Here is a 17,764-nt window from a genome sequence, read left to right as displayed (position 1 = left end):
CATAATAATAATAAATGGGCTTATATAGCGCACAATGCAAAGCATTGCGCATAACAAAATAAATAAAAATCTGAAAAATAAGAGAAAAGGGTGAGTTTTCAGAGCAGGCTTAAACTAAGCGATTGAGGTAGCCTGACAGATAAAGATGAGTAAACCGTTCCAAAGGATGACAGAGGCCTAAGAAAATCGATAGCATCAACAATTGAGTTGTTGGGATACAGCAGCGTCAAGTGACCTATTGGAGGCTCAAGTTGTAGATGAAACAAGTCTTTTGGATTAGGCCTACTATTAGTACTACTGTTACTGTATATGAATTGTATGTGATATGTAGGTTTATAGTATGTAAACAGTCTCCCTGTGTACCTGTTTCAGCCCTTCAGACTTTTGACACCGACATAGTATTCAATGCAAAATACACTGGGTACTAGGCTCATCATTTGAGAGAGAGTGAAAATACAGTGATACAAAAACAAGTCATTAAAATAATATTATCGAAATAAAAACTTCATATTAATATTTATGTTTGCTTTTATTGTATTAATGGTCATGTGACTTTATCTTTTGCACTAATACTATATTCTTGCATTGCTGTATGCTAATATTTATATGTAATATTAACCATTTATCACAACATTTGACTTTATGTAAATTCAGGGTTATTGTAGGCCTACTGTAGTTATTTGTATCAGAGTAAAGTTGGTTTCTATACCTACTGTGCATATGAAACCAACTTACCTGGGTAAATAACTTAAGTCTGAACAGACCCTTCCTTATATACTCTGATAAATGCATGGATACTTTATTATACAGTATATCACATACTAATTTTACTATATTTCTAATACAACTTAAAATATTCTTCTTTTTTTCAAATATTCTTTATATAACAGATGTATTTACATGTGAGTTTTTCTTTATATTAAATAATCAAAATACTTCTTTTTATTTCAAATAGATGATTTTTATATAAAAGTTTCTCAAATTCATTTTTTGAATTTGAACAAAACTGTACACTGTGAAATGTACAATGGTATTGTCCGCTATAATTTATATAGTGGATCATTTCATAAAATATTTTTCAAATTCTAAATAGCTTTTAAAAGACATCAAGATTATAAACAAATTTAATTGTTTAAAGATACAAACATTTTACTCTCTTTTGCATCTTTTTCCACACATTGTGATACCGCGTGGATTGCATGCGTTTTTTTGGATGAAGATTTTACAACTTTTTTGTAGCATTTTGTAGAGCACCATTCATCCATCATCACAATCATCATGCTTATCAACCATTTTTGCATGTCAATTTGTGTAAGTATCCATTTGCTTGGTTCTTTTTTTTTCCTTTTGCACCTTTTTACGATTGGTTGTTTAGAATTTGTAAAATAGCATTTATTTTATAACATATGTTAGCATTTTAATGGTCTTTGCTATGGCTCATAATATAACCACCAACTGCATAATATTTACATATATTAATATTTTTATACATATTCAAAAAAGGTCATTAGAAAGGGGATTTTTTTTATTCTTTATTGCATATTTTAATTGTTGAGTTTTTTTGATAATTTTAGTTAATAATATTAAATTACATATTAAATTAATACTACAATAGTTATCCTTTATTGAGGAAATAATATTAATGTAATGTTAGGTATAGCATTATTACTGTAATTATATTTGCAGTGCATACAATTAGATTATTAGTCAAAATGTTTAAATAAAGTAATTTGAATATGTACAGTTATATTACAGTTATGTACAGTTATATTACAGTTATGTACAGTTATATTACAGTTATGTACAGTTACATTACAGTTATGTACAGTTATATTACAATTATGTACAGTTATATTAATTAATTACATCTGTAGTAAATGTTTAAAGTTACTCTGTTATACAGTATCTTGTATATTATTATATTACCTCAAGTAGAAATTAATGTTATCATATACAGTGTTATAAATGTTTTTTTTTTTTTTTTTGCAGATTAATTGAAACTCTTTTATTGTTGGAGAAAAAAAAACCAAATCGAGAAAAAAACAATAAAGAAGAAAGTGTGTATACAGTTTTAACAAATTATAAAGTCTCCTATTGAGAAAAAAAAATTCTGAATAGTTTATTAAAAAAGATCTGTTGTTATATATTATTATTACTATCATTAAGCGTTTATATGACAGATCGCCTAACAATACTCAAACTACTGGATAAAAAGAATGGTCTTGAGACGACGTATAAATAGAGGTGCCGAGTTATACAATTACTAAAATCGTGTATTTCCAACCATTCCATCTTTAGGCTAAGTAGGGAAGTAGTGTTATACAAATTATTTGTGTCCTATTGATAAATATTAATCATATAAAAAAGTAAGTTTTTGAATGACAGGAGTAATAAAAAAATATATTATGTTGTAAATTATAGTGCAATTCTTTTTATTTGACTATGCATAAATATTATGGTACTTATTTATTATGAAATATAATTTCATTTTTAGAGTAGTATGTTTTTATTTGATTTAATATTTAAAAACCAAGAATGTACATAGTTATTAAAGTTATTTCTTAATATATTATATTGTCACAAGAATTTTAGATATTATATAATACATTTTGGTTTTATTTTAAATTTTTGTTACAATTTGCTTCCAACTTATCCTGAATAAGTAAATTTAATTTTTAAATTTAAACTCTTTTAATCACTTGTTTTATTGAGTTTCTCTGTGTTGTGACAAATTCAATGTTGATTGCCGTTGTACGAACCAGTCACTAGGTTGAACGTGAGCACAAATAGTTGAAAATATCGCTGAAGCTCGTAACCAGTTGCCTCTTTGCCTGAAATGCCCTTTTCAAATAGCTTAGCATTTGCTTTTGCATGGCTTGTGACAATTTTTGCCACTTTTGCGGAAAATAATCTCCTGTGAACATCCTGCCTACAGGATTTTGCTGAAAATAGTTGAGCGACAGCTTGTTGTTTAACTACACTGTCAATTATTTTATTAATCTTAAATTCTACAAGTTGAAAATGTATCGATAAAACAAAAATTGGGCTAACATTTTATTTCTATTTTTAATTTTGTTTTATTTGCTAATTAGATATCGGTATCGGTATTATAGGGTAATGTGCTTCGGCTCATTGCATATCCGTTTTGTATCAAATACGTTTTCCATTAATTATGATTTAGATTAAACTTATAGAAATATTCTTGAAAAAAAATACTGTATATATATTCTGTTGATACAAATAAATGGGACATATAGTACTGCCAATAATAATAATAATAAAGTTTTGGTGTGTTTACGGCATTGTATCATTTGTGATATACTAGATGGCAAATCAATATTAATATTGATTATGACACTTTGTAATTGTTAAACTTAAAATGTATACAATAATAGGCACATGTAGTGGATATTAGGGAGGGAGGGAAAATCAATCAAGTCAATAAATGATTTTATAAGCCAATTGTGAATTGCGTTAAATATGAAATATGGTACTTCCACCATTAGGCCTCTTGAGGCCTCTTTCGTTTCAATACATAAGTAAATTTATTTTAAATTTTCCTGGCTTGAATCTATCGCTTGAACCTATTAGAGAAAGATTGGTGGTCTATAGGTAGGATCACCAGGCTAGTGAACGTCATGGGTTTATGTCATGCCCCTGAATTACCTGAATTTTTTTTTTATAGTAAAATTATGTCAGAGTACAGGAAACATAGGATCAATTGAATGTTAAACGTGTATTCCCAATATTGTGCACTCCCCCAACAGATCCAAAATAGACTATTTTAACATGACCAATTCCCATATTCTTTGAATTAAAGTTCTCCACTCTTTATGCATACTTTGCACCAGCCGATCCAACTTAGATCACGTCACACGACTCAACAATCAACATAAACACGCCTTCAATGATTCAAACATTATGTAAACTTACAACTTGTTTTGCTTTCAAGTTCAGTAAAGAACTATATAAACGGTTTGTTTTCCAAACTAATATTGATTCTCTGTCCTTATCCTTTTGTTGTGTTTTATACTTTATCATTGATTGGCTGTTTGTTCTCTGCACGCCTTTAGAGAACAAACATGAATACACGTTGTCTCGGTTTCTAATCTACATGTGATATGTAATTTCAAGAAGTTGTAGTTGAGACTTGAAATAAGTACTGAACCATCAACAATTTGTTAAAGTTCTATCTGTGTTTGAATGTTTATTGAAACATGTACGCTTATTAGGAGTATAATTTTCTAAAAGTGTCCCATGGATGAAGATATATCGTAAAATGGAACTGATCTACAAACATTAATCTGAAAAAGCTTTTGATTCCAATTGTAAATGTTACTTGTGTGCAGCAATTCTGGTGAAGTTGCATCTTTAACATAACTTATTCCAACTTGTTCCAGTACTGTTTGGTGTTTTAACGCTTCATTTTGTAACTTGTTCCAGTACTGTTTGGTGTTTTAACGCTTCATTTTGTAACTTGTTCCAGTACTGTTTGGTGTTTTAACGCTTCATTTTGTAACTTGTTCCAGTACTGTTTGGTGTTTTAACGCTTCATTTTGTAACTTGTTCCAGTACTGTTTGGTGTTTTAACGCTTCATTTTGTAACTTGTTCCAGTACTGTTTGGTGTTTTAACGCTTCATTTTGTAACTTGTTCCAGTACAGTTTGGTGTTTAACACTTCATCTGGTAACTCGTTCCAGGGTTTTCCTTCCTTGAGTTTTCTGATACATTGAATGATCACTATAAGGATGATTTAAAGAAAAACAATTGAAGGAACTTTTGAGTATTTGAAAATTAGTTTTCTGTTTAGTATAGTTTAACTCATACATTTTAAAGTTAGGTAAAATAGAATAACACTACCTGACCTAATTTTTATGTAATTTTATGGCATTCAAAAGATCTGATAATTTAAATTATTTTATTGCATTTTATGACATTCAAAAATCTGATAATTTAAATTATTTTATATGCATTTTTTGACATTCAAAAGATCTGATAATTTAAATAACTGCATGTACAGTATATTCATTGATCCGTCATATCTGAATAATTTGACATTTTTTATGTATCATTAATCATTCACCTTTTAAATTTTTTATTTTTCTGAAAACAAACTAAAAACATTATGAAAATAATAACTTTGAAAGTACCGTATATATATTTGAACTTTTTTTTATGTGTTCGTACTACTCCCAATGTTTTTTTTGTTCATTATCTAACTATTTATTTATCCATGATTACGTCATGGTCCATGGTCATATTAATATTCTAGTTAATTGATTGCAGGTATTATATGCATGTAGATAGCAAAGCTTCAGGTCTTATAGTCTGTAGTCTCCTTGGGAATGAACATCTGTTAGAGAAGAGTACCAAACCTGTATTTACCTTTTGGAACAGATTCAGTTAAACTTTATAGATTTTTCACACCTCTGTCGATGTAAATTTCTGTTCATATGGAATTTTGTTGCCGATTTGTTGGAAGCATACTGACGCATCATTATCTGTTGGAACTATGATAGTCTTGGTTATTGTTTTGAGTAGGACAGTTGTGTTTTATTAAATGTTTTTAACTTTGTGATCATCATTATGCCGTTGGACGATCTTTTTTCTACGGTTGGTGGAAAGTTTAGTTCCATCGGCGACAGTGTTTCTTCAACGGTCACTTCAATAGGAGACTCTGTCGGAGATTCTTTCACATCTGTGACCTCATTCTTTGGTTTGGAAAAGAAAGAGCCAAAACCAGAAGAAAATGGAGAGAATAATAACAACAATGATGAACAAGATGGATTAGTAGAAATAAAGAATGATCCAAATAATGAGGGAGAATACCTTATTGACGATGAGCTTGTTATCAGGGGAGCAACCAGTGAGTTTGCACAACCTGGGGATTTAGATTATCGGAAAGGGTCATTAGCTGACTTTCCTTACGATGCACAAGACATTCCAGATGAAGAGATCCGACGTTCAAGATCTCCAAGCGTGAGAGACTATGAGCATTCTAGAAGGCCCTCGTCAGTTAAAAGTGCAGGTACAGAGGAATTCTACCCAACAAATGTCAAAGGTGAACAAAACGTTGAACCAAACGTGGAACCAGAAAGAGCAGGTAAAACATTCTCTACAAATTTATTTAAATCTATTTTAGGTCTAAAATATTAATCAACTTATCAACCATAACATTAATAAAACATAACAAAATTACATCTTCCTTATTTCACCAATAGTATACATCATACCTACTATCTAGAATAAAGCGATTAATGTTATCGACTACTGTATGTATGTCATTAAACTTAGATTATTTGCACACATTTTCCTATAAATAAAATATATATTTGCACACATATTCCTATAAATAAAATGTCTATTTGCTATAGACCTTTGTTCCTGTTGAAAACACTACTGTAGAATATCACATTACAGTTTCAACTTGCCATAATGTTGCAAAACCAAATATCCCCTGACTGACTTTAGAATATATGTATATTCAATCCTTTTCAGAGAGTTTATAATTTAACATACTGTAGTGGCTTTTATTTTAGCAATTAATTATGCCTAGCAATACCTTTTGTTTTAAAGTGAATACATGTTGGCTTGTATTTAACACTATTTTTAGAAGAACAATGAATAAGATTATATGAATGATCACAGCTCTTTTGAAATACACAAGTAAGACCATACTGTATACTTTTTGGCATTTGTGTGTACATTTTTGTGTGGGGTATGTATGGTTTTCTATGTGCTTGTGAGGCACCAAACTTATCCATTCTGCAGTATTCTAGAAGGACAGTTTTAATGGTATATTTCTATCCTGTAATACATTTTCACTGATGCTAAGTAAAAGTAGTAAAGTGCATCAATAACTTTTTTATTGTATCTTGGTGCAATATACCAAAGGTAAATTGATACCAGCGTTGTTAGCAGTTGATTTCTAAATGGACAGTTTAAAGATTTTATGATCCTTCCAGATGTTCATAATATCGTTGCAGCTACCAGTACAATCTCTTGTGATCACTTTGTTGCTTCGGTTGGATTCTTAGATGTTGTATACGGTACTGTAGTAGTAGTGCAGTACTTTCCCTACTATGGAATATACTGTATAGAAAATTTGTCTCCAATTTGGACTTTTATTTAAAGATATATTTACTGTTTAAGTTAAGATTATACTCCAGATGGTTTACTGCAAATTTGAACATAAACATACTCTGTTACTTTTTAAGTGAAGATTATAAATTTCAATATTGAGGCTTTGTGCGTTGTCAAATATATAATAAAATTAATTTTGGATTATTTACCATTGAGATTGGTATAATTAAATTGTCACCAGATGCAATGGTGTGCTATGTGCTAAAATGTTGTTGTTCAGAACAGTTGGATTCTGAAGATGAATGCTTGGAAAATAGCCAGTTACTACTAAAGGCAAAAGAACAAAAATCATCAAAGTTAAATTCTTCAGAATGCTCATCAACATCAACAAGTTACTCCTATGGATCTAGTTGCACTCCCGCTAAAAAGATTCCAACTTTTACTTACACAGTTGACAGTAGTTTTTGCTCTGGTGGTAAGTACTTCCTCACACGTTTGCACGCGACTCTACATCTCACTATGTCGGTCGGTCGGTAAACACTAACTCAAATTTGAGCACGCGATTTCAGCCGGCCTTGTTAAATGGAAGTTAGCTCAATATGCATGTACAGTAGTTGCCTTTTCTCTCCTTCCTTTTTGTCCATATTTTATTTTATTATATTTTTTTGGCTTTTTACTAACTGTAACTTGATTAAATATTTATTTATTGAAGTTTAGGCTAGCCACAACTCACTCGCAATGGATATTTGAAACTCTTCTACCAACTCCCTAGAAAGATCATGGTCACACCCATCGGTAGCAAAAGTTATAGGCTCATACGACATTAAAGCTTGGTTCCCACTAGAACGTAACGCAAGGACGTAAACGCAACGCAAGCGTTTTAACCAATGAAAAGCGAAGTTATAGACAGTTAGCAATCACAAGCGAATAAGCCATCGCTTGGGATTGGTCAATTCACTTGCGTTGCGTTACATCCTTGCGTTGCGTCGCTAGTGGGAACCACGCTTTAACAACTCATCAGAATAAATAGATAATAATTGGATTTCTATGTGAATGATTCTCTTTATCATATTTTGATTAGTCATTAGTTGCACCATTTTCCAGAAGATGATTGAAGAAGAACATTCTCAACCTTACTCTATTTTTTGTAATCACATGGTGTAACCCAAACTTAACTTTACTAGTGTTCATTTCTCATTTGAACTTACTTACATAATATAATTTATCTGTAGTGATTCTACTAAAACCAGACTTGAGATTATGGTCACCAACTGGCTGCTGACAAATAATAAGCCAACTTGAACTAATGACCTTTCTTCTTCTTCCATCATTGGTATTGCTATAGACCATACAATTCATTGTACACAATTTGTATATACTAATACTAAAAATAAATAGTGTTGATATGATTGTACATTTTTAAACTATTGATGCATTTAAAATTGGTCCTATTCAAGGTTGTTATTATTAACTCACTGTAAGGTGGAAAAAAATTCCATTTGTGGTTTACTTTTTAGAGATTCCATTCAAACTGCAAGAACAATTGACACCTGCTGTTTTCAGTATTATTTCACTAGAATTGGTGTTTTAACTCAAAGTCGGATTGATTATTGTCTAAACTATAATTATTACTGCTTATTATTCTAATTATATGTAGTATTGTTGTTGCAGCAAACAGTTTTGATTAAAAGTTATTTTATTCGGAAACATCTGAAGTAAATTTATACAGTCACCAAATGGACTTGGAAAATGTCTACAATTTGATGCAGTAGCTATAGTTTTAATTTTGCTTTTCTATTATTGATAAAGTGTACTACACATAGAGTATGCTTCTAAATTATTTTTCTAAAGTTGAAATGTATTTTTGAAAATATTCTATCAAGAAATAATTGCTCACATCGACAATTTGGAAGTTTTTACTTATTGTAATAAGTCAATCAGGAAACTTCTGACGAGATTAAAATTCAGGTTTCACAAATCATTCTGGAATATCTGTTGCAGGAAGGAACCCTGCCATTGACTTTTAGAGTGTGAATTTAAAACTAGAATATTACAGTACCTGATAATAATTTTTAGCTACAAGAGTTGCCTCATGGTATTGTTGGTGACTGCATTGAATTGCTGTTTACTCAATCTTATATGCAGTACTTTAACTGAAGAAACTTTTTCTTTAAAAGCATTCCATTGGATTCTGTCTTGAAGTTGATGTGTATTCCCAAGTACTTTTTCCTTTTTTTACCAAGAAGAGTTGCCTCATGGTAATGTTGGTGACTGAATTTTAATTGCTCCTTTTGAATTTATATACAGTACTTTGACCAATTACATCCAAGAAACTGTTTCTCCTAAGTAAACTTTACATATATTTTGAGAGAAGTATCATCAATGGAGTGGTTGTTCCATTTTTGTTGTAAATGTACACCACAATCTGATGAAGAATCAGTGGAAATCAATAAATTGATAAACAGCAATAGCAGCAAGTCTTTAGCAAAAAGCTATGAAAGTACACATTCCTTAAGCAATAGTTCAGAAGAATCTAGTTTACCACCTACCAAACAAGCACCAAAAAGCTTCTTCAATGCATTTTCTCCGGTGTCTTTTTTTGGTAATGATTCAGAATCTGGTATGTATTATTGATAGATGAATTATTAGTTTAATCATAGAGATATCCACTATATAATATTTCTATGGTTAAATGTTTTCAAATCTAAAAGAGATGATTTGGTATTTTGTCACCATACATGATGGTGCTAAAATGTTTGTAATTGTTTGCAGCAGCAGTACTAGAAATTTACCTTTTTATAATTTCAAAACTAGCTAATGTAACCATCTTTACTTTTTAGTCTAGCAAATGTACTTGATACGTGATCTGCCAATATCTGTAAATTCAACTTACTGTAATTTTAGACTTTATTTGATTTATTAAACAAATTTTCTGTTTGCTAGTTGGATTGCTCATTACTTTGATTCCGTACAATTTTAATTTGTTTCAATGTACAAGTTTATGAAGCAGTTACAGTGTATGGTTATCCACAAAAAGAACGTTCTAAATAATTGCATGAACAGGTTACTGAAATCTGAGTTGTGGGTTTTTAAGGATTAGGATTGAGTTTATTTTTCGAGATTAAAATTCTTAGCCTACTGTTGTCACATAGGCCTATATTTATTCATCGTAGTACAATCATGGCTACCGGCGGCGGTGATAAACATGGTGCGAAAGATAAAGCTAAACCTAGACAGGCTAGAGGTCATTCTTTCAAACTATCAAAGCTGCGGGTCAAAACTAAATGGGGATCAAATAATTTTGGAGCAAGGGTAGTTAACGATTGGAACGCTTTGCCGAGAGTTGTAGTAGAGTCAAAGTCATTGAACCACCACCAAAAGTTTCAGCCGTATGTAAGAGATGTGTAATTCCAGAGAGGCGAATAAGCAATTTGCTTTAGCCTTAATTTCAAGGTAAATTCAATAGAATGAACTTCATAAAGTAACATACTGTACAGTATATTAACTTTCTGAATGGAAATTGTAGGCATACTGCTACTAAAGTGGTGAGCTAAGTGGTTCCAACCTCCTTAGGAGCTCTTTAATAAAATAGTGATCCTGGTGAAAAATGCTGATGCAAATAAGCGATGCTGACCCTATTTCTGTTCTTTTTATTTCTATTTCCATGTATAGCATGTAGTTCATCAATACCTCGATGTTCATTCATAAAGTGGTGAGCTATAGATTCCAACCTCTGATCTCAAAGAGGTCTTCAGCGAAATTATTCTATCCTGTAGTTGTATTTTCGGTATTAGTTAAATCAATCAATCAATCAAAATAACATTTATTTCCAAATAATGGTGGCGGCACCAAGAAAGCAAATGCTTGTGTCAGAGATGCCAAAACAAAAACGGACAAAAGCAATCAAAAATATATATATTATACACAGAAATGAAAATTACAATAAAAACAATCATAAGCAGTACAATCCAATTGCAGTATAAATCATATTAATACATTTCTATAGGTAATTATATATGGCCACTAAAGTAAGAATTTTACCATTATTTTTGGGTGCATTGTTACTAATAATAAGATCTCATCTGCAACCTCACCAAAGCAGCCCAGGTGAAGTGGTCAGAAGACTACTCGGTGTAAAGGCATTAAACTAAACCAACTATTCACAATCAGAATTAAAAAAATTCTAATTTCAATTACTTTGTTTAATTAAAATAGCAAAGGTTAAAAAATGGGCTATTCCAAAAAGAAGTGTCAATGGTAAATACAAAGCCTATTATATTAAACTAAGTTTAGATACACTCTTTTATACAAATGTAGATTAGTATAGTTTTGTTAATATGAACTTGGTCTACTGATTCGAGGCGTAAATTTGTCAAAGTCAACTATTTTGCCATACAGTTAGTGTATTTGTCGATGTTCTTCATTTGTAAAAATGTAGGGCCATACACATTGTGGTAACATTTTATTGCCAGCATTGTGTTGTTTGTATACCTAGAGACATGCCATATTGTCAATTATTTTGCTGTTTTTTATTAGTTTGTCTTTCATTTCATGGTGACATTAAGTTTACAAGGTACAGTATATGTTGGTGTTGTGGTGAAAAGTGGAAAGTACCAGCAACAAAAATGATTAATTGGATTTTAAGATGCTGCGGTTTTTTGCATCACGCACCAGAAGATGACAATATGGAAATGAGCCACTTAGTAACTGATTCAAAAAAGAAGAAAAATAATTGGAAAAGTCTAGGAAAATCGGCATTACATAGGTCAAAAGGCAACAAAGACTCTTCAGCTGAGTTGAATGATGGCACGGAAGCTTCTCCAGATTTTTCGCATCACAACCCGGAAGATAACAAAATGGAAACAAGCAACTTGGTAACTGAATCAAAAAAGAAGGAAAATATGTGGACAAGTTTAGCAAAATCTGCATTACTTAGCCCAAAAGTAGACAAGGATTCTTCAGCTGAAATGAATGGTGGTGCAGTACTCACTCTCGGATTTTTGCACAAAATTGTAAACTTTCAAACAAGTTCTGAAGATTGTAAGTAGTTATTGGTGAAGCTTATGTCAAACATTTAAGAAATGTTCTAAAAAAATTCATCTGGTTTCAAATGATTTATGTTTGTATTTTTTCCTTTGGTAAACCAAAATAGACTTTTTGCTATGTAACAAATGCTGCTTAGGTACATACAATTGGTAGCTTTCACTCTTTTTTTTTTATTGTCGTACTTTATTACCATGACAAAAACATTGAATAGACAAACAAAAAACAGATTGAGATGATAGTCAGCGGACACAAAAGTAAACCAAATCCGTAACAACAACTGTGACCCTTAACTGAAAATATATAAACTATTTACAGTAAAAAAAAATCATCAAAATTAGCAGTGTAAAAGGTGAAATTTAAGATTGTAATGTTTATAGTCTTTGAAAGAAGTTTAGAAAAGTTTCACAAAGTTGTAGATATTCATAATAACAGATAGATGAAGATGGTTGGTTCCAGCTTTTAGGTGCTTTATGGTTTTCACTGGCCCATATCACTTGCTGTTGTAATGTAGTTTTATTCAGTGGTCTCCTCTTAATCTTATATGTCCTATATCAGTCTCTTTAATCTTTAACAAATAAAGAGGTTTAAACTTGTGTATGTGCATAAGGATTACCTTTTGTCATCAGTGGGCATTCTATGCATACAGTTGTGACAATGGTTTTTAAGACCTTGCATTGCCTTGATTTTTAAAAATCGTTGTTTTTTATGGAAATATTAGATTAGGATTGGTTTGAACATTGAAAGTAGGAGGTCAAAGTTGCTTACACTTACATCATTTGGATAATTCTTCAATGTTAATACATCAGCAATGACTTGGGTACAATTGCCTTACCTTGAACAGACAGGCTTACAATTGGGTTTAGGATGTAGAATTTGAGTTTCACATATAATTATAGTAAATCATAGGGTGAAATATCAGAGGGTGGGATGGAGGTCCAGTGTACACATGTGGCCATCATATTACGCCGGATTCGGTCCGGCGCTCTTATAAAAATATAGCGAGCGTGCCTTCACATTATGCACAAATTCGGTTATTTGTTGTCAAGCGAGGTCATTCATGCTCACTGCTGATTGGACAAAAGAAAACAATTGTATGATTTCAGAAAACAAAGCTTTTGATCCATCGCTACAAATTTGGAGCCCAAATCAGGTACAGATTCAAATCATACAAATTTGGTGTGAACGATCTTCCACTGAACCCATTTTCCACAATATTTCATGATTTTTATATTTTTCCCAATCCGGGCGCAGTGTGAAAGCTGCTTTTCCCCAGTGAACTAACATGGTACATCTGAGCTGTGTCAAAAAGATGAATGATTGGTGATTCATTACAACCAATGACAAGATAATGAGATCATCTTGGATAAATCCAGTTGATAATGTAATGATCATGCCATACAATATACATTAGAATATTAACATTGTGTGCTTGATTGTGTTCACATGAATATAAATATATAAATTGCTTTTTCAACTAATTAGGTATTCATAATTCTCAATTAGTATTCATGGTTTGTGAACCATTTCTGTATTATTTTTCTGGTCTTTTGTTTATAAGCATATAATTATCATATATTATATTATAGTCAAAGGTTCTTTTAGAAAATGGAAAGTGTTTGTCATTTTATTTAATTTAAACACATGCACAGTAGGCCTATTTATACAGTTTGTGGATATATACAGTTTATGGATATGTAGTCTGAAATAAAAACAAGAGAAATGAAATGAATAGTAAACTGTATTTTAACAAAACAAATTTGATATTTTGAAGAAATTTGAATGCAATTCAACCGTATATTTACTTTTTAATTGCTTTTTAATGAACAAAATTAAATGTTTTAGAATGTTTTCAAATTGAAATCATTTTAATTTCTACAAATATTTTATCAAATAATAATGTTTAAATAAATGGAAAACACTTTCTGAGTGTCGTGGTTAGTTTTAGAGTAACTCTATAACCCTGCCAAACATATTTCTACTTTGGTCCTTATGAAACACCTTAAAAATATTTAACAGAATAATATATTTGATCAAGAAAAAAAGGATTTTTATATAATTAAAAAACACCAGATTTGTTTAAATCATAGACCTCATTTGTCAATAATTTTCAGTTCATATTTATAATGGTTGAAAGGAAGAGATCAAAACGTTAAATCAAGACTTCCTTCTCATGAGTTTTATATTGAACATTAGTGGTATCAATAATTGAGTCTGTTATGTATACGGACATTATCAGATAGTGTTTTATTATGAATTGAGTTTCTAGGTTTAGAAAATCTAGTTTTATGATTATGAACTTTTGAGTTGATAATTAGAACATAATCTCAAATTTAAGCTCGTTTCTGTACATTTCATAAACCCATATTATCTCAGTTAAAAGCCATATACCACAGGCTTTTAGTTTTCTCAACTTTACAATGGTTGAATTCATTCAAGGTCAATTTATGTGACCTGCTAGTATTTGCATATTGACTTTAACTCGATTCACTGATTCTTTCATTTGTGTGTGAATAGTTAGCTTAAAAGCATGGGTTGCTTGAGTTGTTGTGCAAATTTTAGTTTTGGACAGCCTGGCTTTGGAATTTTCACCTTTTGGAAATCAAATGAAACGAAGGCAAATGGTTCTGTTAACGTGAATACCGCCGAAGAGGTAAATAACATTTTGGACGAACAACAGGACGAGTATATAAGTGCCAGTAGTAAAACAGGACTACAAAACAATCCATCATTTCTTCAAAATCACGCAGGACTAGCTGGCTTTGCTTTTAATTATTCTGATGATTCGTCAATTTGTAGTAGTACGTGGACAAGTTCGGAGAGGTCAGGATATGTATACAGAGGTAAAACACAATATATCTGGATTGTTTATTGATTTTATGATTTATGAGTATTAATGATGTCCTTAAAAGATTTGCTGTCAGTTTGTTGTTTTTAGAATAAAGTATGTTCAGATAGATTGTTACGCTTTTGTATCGTAAACCAGTTCACGTTTAGTATCGTAACTGCAAAGTGTTCAACTTGATTAACGTTTATTTTTATTGATGTTTCGCAGAACAGTAGTTGCGGGAGGGGGATGAGGTGGGCAAAATTGTTGGTGTATGACTTTCATATCATAAGCAATATACATTAATTTTGTACCCATAGATTTCGTAACAAACAAAAGGTCAGTGTCGTAAATGGTGGCTTCCACTAATCTCTTCCTAGTTCAGTTGTATATTGTTGTGTATGATACAAAACCATAACTCGGTAGGCCCGAACTTTGCGTGAGAATACGGAATGAACAAAATCTATGTATGTCATTTTCAATTATATGTTTTTGTTATGTGATTATGAGTCACTCACCATTGGGGCTTTTAATGTGTTATACTTGTTTTAGCATATTGGCTTAGCCTACCAGTACACTTAGTGTTTATTAAAGCTAGTACAGCATGGTCATCGCTGTCAATCATCTTTATTATTACCGTATTTGAAATATAAATATATGATTGTTTATTATGCATATTGCCATAAAATACAGTAAACTAGCCCAAAGACTAAAACTACTATATTAATTTTTTACATGCTGTATGAACCCAGTTGCGGAATCTAGGTCTTTTTTATCAAAATGTTGTATTATAAAACTTAAACCAAGGTTTCATGAACTACCACGGGTCACTTTCTTAAGTGAAGTAAGCTTGTATCGTAACCACAATTTATAACTACTAGTATAACTTTATGCTGCTGGCATCTAGTTTGAAAAGGAGGGATTCTTTTGAAGTTTCAATGATTGGACAGCGACTGGTATTAGTACTGATGGATTTGACCAGGAATGACTGATTGTGTGTCTGACAAGATTACCAACTGTCGACTTTTATGGGGAAAAATCAGACTTTCAAAACATGATTACCCGATGTGGCTTGCGGTTCCTTCCAGTTCATGGCCAAACAGCCTATTTAAGTAGTAAAATTAATACCACAATCTTTATATACTTTTTGAATCATAATACTTTTATCTAGTTTTATAGATAATTATGCCATTGTTAATTTGACCCTTTCAAATATGAAGTGGTTTATTTTAGAATTTATAAATATGTGAATTATTTCTTTAGATAGTCATTCTTTCTTTCAATAGATTATTCTATTCTGGAAATAGACTTGACTTTTATTATGTCATTTTTTATATCACAAGTCAATATAATATCTTCATACTATCTTTAACTAGATCAGTAGATCAGCAATAAATAATATGGTGACCACTATATGATTGATTTGTATCTATCATAATTTTAGAGTTATACATCCCAGATAATATTGTGTATTCAAAAGGAACCTACAGTAGTACATCTTACAAGACAAGTAGAGAGTTACCTCGGGGTGTATTAGTTCACACAGCCACTGTCTTGGACAAGGAAGAAGCATGTAGTTCAAATTTACTGTGAAATCTAAATCCATTGCATTGATTGTTGTAATGGAAATTATTTTTTGTGGGTTTTTTTTTCAAATGATGTATTAGATAGTTTTACGATGGTTTCAAAGTTTTTTTAGGAAGGAAAATGATTATTTTATTTTGTAAATTGTTTTGTAAAGGCCTATGGTTTGGTGGTTAGGAACATGTCACCAACCCCATTTGAGATGCACTATTTAATATCTGAACTATAAATGGCAATTATATACTAACATAACAACAACAACAATGTTTAATTAACAGTATTGTTATTATTCTCGGAAATAGGTTATTTATACACAATGCATACTACTGTATTAATATATTGCCTTGTTATGCCATATGCATATAATTTACAATTAGCATAATTTACTGTTGCTGGTATAAACAAATATTTTTCTGATACATGTGCTTTTAAAGTAAATTTGAGTTCGGGAAAAGATCAATTCAGCACTTGCAGGAAGATTGAACAAATATTTTAGTGAATAAATTGTTTTCCTCCACAACATTTTCAACAAATAATGAATGATTCTGAGTTAAATAGGAGGAATGTTTTTTTCTTTATAACACACCAAATCTTTTTCAAAGCCTTGTCTACACTATCAAACCTTATGTGACAAAAAATATGATGTGCCCATATATGGAAATGATGATGTCATATTATATTTGAGCACATCACACTTTTTTTGTCATACTACTTTGATAGTGTAGACCGAGCTTTAAAGTAAACTTATATTCAGTTAATCTGCTCCTTCTATCTTTAATTATAGTGGAGTATGTCAGGGATATATTCTCCCTTATTTCAGCCCTAACAGACTCCACTATCAATATCAAATGCTATACCATTCAAAAGGTAGTGCTCATATTGTGTACATAGAATAGAACAGTAGTAGTACATGTTCTCACAAAATTCTTAAAATCATCGTACAATAGTACCATTAAAAATCATCATTGAATATCACTTTTCCGTATAATAGTAGTACTGTACTGAATGGCAAGGATGCACTCTGTGTCTGTTATGTTATAATCGAGAATACTTTTGCACCAATCAGTTTGAACAAAAAATGCAGAAGCTTATTCTTCTGGTGCGGAGGAGGTGGATGGGGATGGATTTCTGTGAAATATTGTTCAGCTGAATTTTTAATTGAAAATTTAATTGACTGTTGTTTTTTTAATCTCTTGTTTAACATAATCTTCATTGTTGTGTTGTGTC

General features: G+C 31.0%; 1 protein-coding gene across 5 annotated transcripts in view; it reads left to right on the top strand.

Moving 5' to 3' along the window:
* LOC140061190 (synaptotagmin-14-like) overlaps nt 1–17,764 on the top strand; it is a 43,397-nt gene that overhangs the window by 12,326 nt on the left and 13,307 nt on the right. The window contains exon 1 of one of the 5 annotated variants that reach the window (XM_072107681.1): nt 5,399–6,103. The exons of 3 other annotated variants lie outside the window; for them this stretch is intronic. In XM_072107681.1, coding sequence (XP_071963782.1) covers nt 5,587–6,103 — 517 coding nt within the window. In that variant the 5' untranslated portion in view covers nt 5,399–5,586. Of the gene's footprint in view, nt 1–5,398; nt 6,104–14,505; nt 14,970–17,764 lie in introns of those variants that run through there. One more of the 5 variants, XM_072107685.1, reaches the window with a different exon arrangement.

The sequence above is a fragment of the Antedon mediterranea genome, chromosome 10 (assembly GCF_964355755.1).
Source record: "Antedon mediterranea chromosome 10, ecAntMedi1.1, whole genome shotgun sequence".
Taxonomy (NCBI): domain Eukaryota; kingdom Metazoa; phylum Echinodermata; class Crinoidea; order Comatulida; family Antedonidae; genus Antedon; species Antedon mediterranea.
This window is presented reverse-complemented; position numbering and strand designations above follow the sequence as displayed.